Source organism: Echinops telfairi, unplaced genomic scaffold (assembly GCF_000313985.2).
Source record: "Echinops telfairi isolate 266 unplaced genomic scaffold, ASM31398v2 ScPeMD7_7413;HRSCAF=8451, whole genome shotgun sequence".
Classification (NCBI taxonomy): Eukaryota; Metazoa; Chordata; class Mammalia; order Afrosoricida; family Tenrecidae; genus Echinops; species Echinops telfairi.
The window spans coordinates 348582-350592 of record NW_022111313.1 but is presented as its reverse complement, the minus strand read 5'-3'; the positions used below and the strand labels follow the sequence as shown (position 1 = coordinate 350592).

At 53.9% G+C, this 2011-nt stretch overlaps 1 protein-coding gene across 1 annotated transcript in view; it reads right to left on the bottom strand.

Moving 5' to 3' along the window:
• Positions 1–2011, bottom strand: part of LOC101655207 (piezo-type mechanosensitive ion channel component 2-like) — a 158820-nt gene that overhangs the window by 62447 nt on the left and 94362 nt on the right. The window contains exon 18 of the mRNA XM_013008440.1: positions 826–1026. Coding sequence (XP_012863894.1) covers positions 826–1026 — 201 coding nt within the window. The remainder of the gene's footprint in view (positions 1–825; positions 1027–2011) is intronic.

Genomic DNA, 2011 nt, shown 5'->3' with positions numbered 1-2011 from the left:
GGACCTGAAGTCTTTCCGTCACAAATAATGGAGCAATGATAAAACCGGACTGCCACTACTTTAAATGGCTCCAGGGGGGTGCAATCAACAAAATCAAGACTCTGAGATATTTGGCATCTCTGGATCAGATGCCTTCAGCAAATAAATTACCGGGAGAGAAAGAAGCTGTAGAGTACGAGACCCGAGAGCTGCAGGATCGAGTAACCAAGGGCAATGTGTGGGTGTTGTTTGGATCTGATTGAATCTCCATTAAAAAATTTTTTTAAGTTAGAGGAGCCCTGGTGGCATGACAGTGACACATTGGGCTGCTAACGACAAGGTCAGTTGTTCGAAACCACCAGCTGCCCCTCGGGAGAAAGACGAGGCTTCCTATTGCTGTAGAGTTGCAGCCTCAGAAACTCACAGGGGCCGGTCCGCCCTGTCCTACAGGGTTGCCATGACTCAGCACTGACTCAAAGGCAGTGCGTCTAGGGCTGTTGTTTTTTGTTGTGTTTTAGTTTAATTTAGGTGCTTTGTTTTTGTTTAAGTTATGGGGCAGTAAGGGAACACTGATATGCTTGGTGCTGAAGAATTGGATCTTTTTTCCTTTGTGGTTTTTTATCTTTAAGAGTGTCCACACTTTTTATAGACACGCAGAGAAATATCCATGGGGCCTGCTTCCTGCAAAACCACCCAGCAAAAGAAGGGGTTGGCAGCGCAGGGCTGTGGCTGGGAATGGGTAAAAGAAGCGTGGGGCTTCAGGACCCTATTTTCTGTGAATGTATGACATCACCCATCCGCAAAAGAAATTGGGAAACGAGGGGTGGGGTGGCCCCAGGACCTCACCTCAAGGCCAAACTTGTAAAACCCGTAGTTGATGAAATACAGCCACGCTCCGGGCAGCCCCTCGTCCAGGTGTGCCCGGGTGATGTCGTCGGCAAGGACCGCCAAGAGGGGTTCGGGCAGCTGCTTCCGAAGTCGGTGGAATTTCTGATGCCGTCTCACCGTCTGCTCCAAAGCCATGAGGGCCAAGGTGATCAGCTGGCCCTGCCAAAGGCAGGGAGCGCGTCAGCCCGCCCGGCCCACGGCCTCCGCTCCTCGCCCACTGGCCCCAACACAGGTGCACATCTCACCTCCCAGAGCGCTTTGCCAGAGGAGGGTCTGCTTCTCAGGCCTGGGCGTCACCGGGGCGGAATCATTTCCCAAATGTCCCCCGCACCCCCCACCCCTGCTCCCCAAACGTCTCCGTTCCTTTCTTCCTGTAGGGGATGCGCTCCACAAATACCAGGTATTGATTTCCCATCGATCTGGGCGGAGGCTGTGCCTCACAGTTATGACTCCCGACAGGCTGGGAATAAGAAGCCAACCAGAATGAGTTCATTTACTTTGCTTGATGGCCTCCCGGTCCAGCGTGCTGGGGCCTCCAGCACGCCCTCCCAAAGGACCTGGGCCTGCCTCCGAGCTGCCCCGCAGGGAGTGCTGGGGGGCACCCAGCCCCATTCGGCTCTGGGATCCATGCGTTGAAAAGCCATCCTTGGGGTTCGGCTTTCTCTGGAGCGTTCGATGGAGTCTCCCTGCTCCAGGGAGCCTCGTGTGTGGAGAACGAATGAGTCAGAGTTGGGGACAGGGTGACAGAGGGTGCTTGTTGAAAGCCTAATTGTTGGTTATAAATACGCTGTATTTCCCTATTGATTATCTGACACGGGGCTGGAAAGGATTACCTTATTAGATCATATTTAGCCATGAGTATGTTCTGTTTGCGTCTACTTGGGGCACTGGCGAGAGACTAACTCATTATCTGAGATGAAGAGCGGGGTCTGTTCCGTGCCCCAGACGGTCCTCCCAGTGCCCCTCTTTCTGAGCTGGCGCCCCGGCTCACCCCACTGCCTTTCAGGGGCCTCATAGACGTGCTCTGTTCTGACCGGCTTCCCATGGTCACTCAAGGCCTCTCCTGCATCTTCTTAGCACACTAGGAGGTGGACACTAAATGGGACTTCTGTTTGAGCATCTGCATGGCTGGCCCGACCTTCCC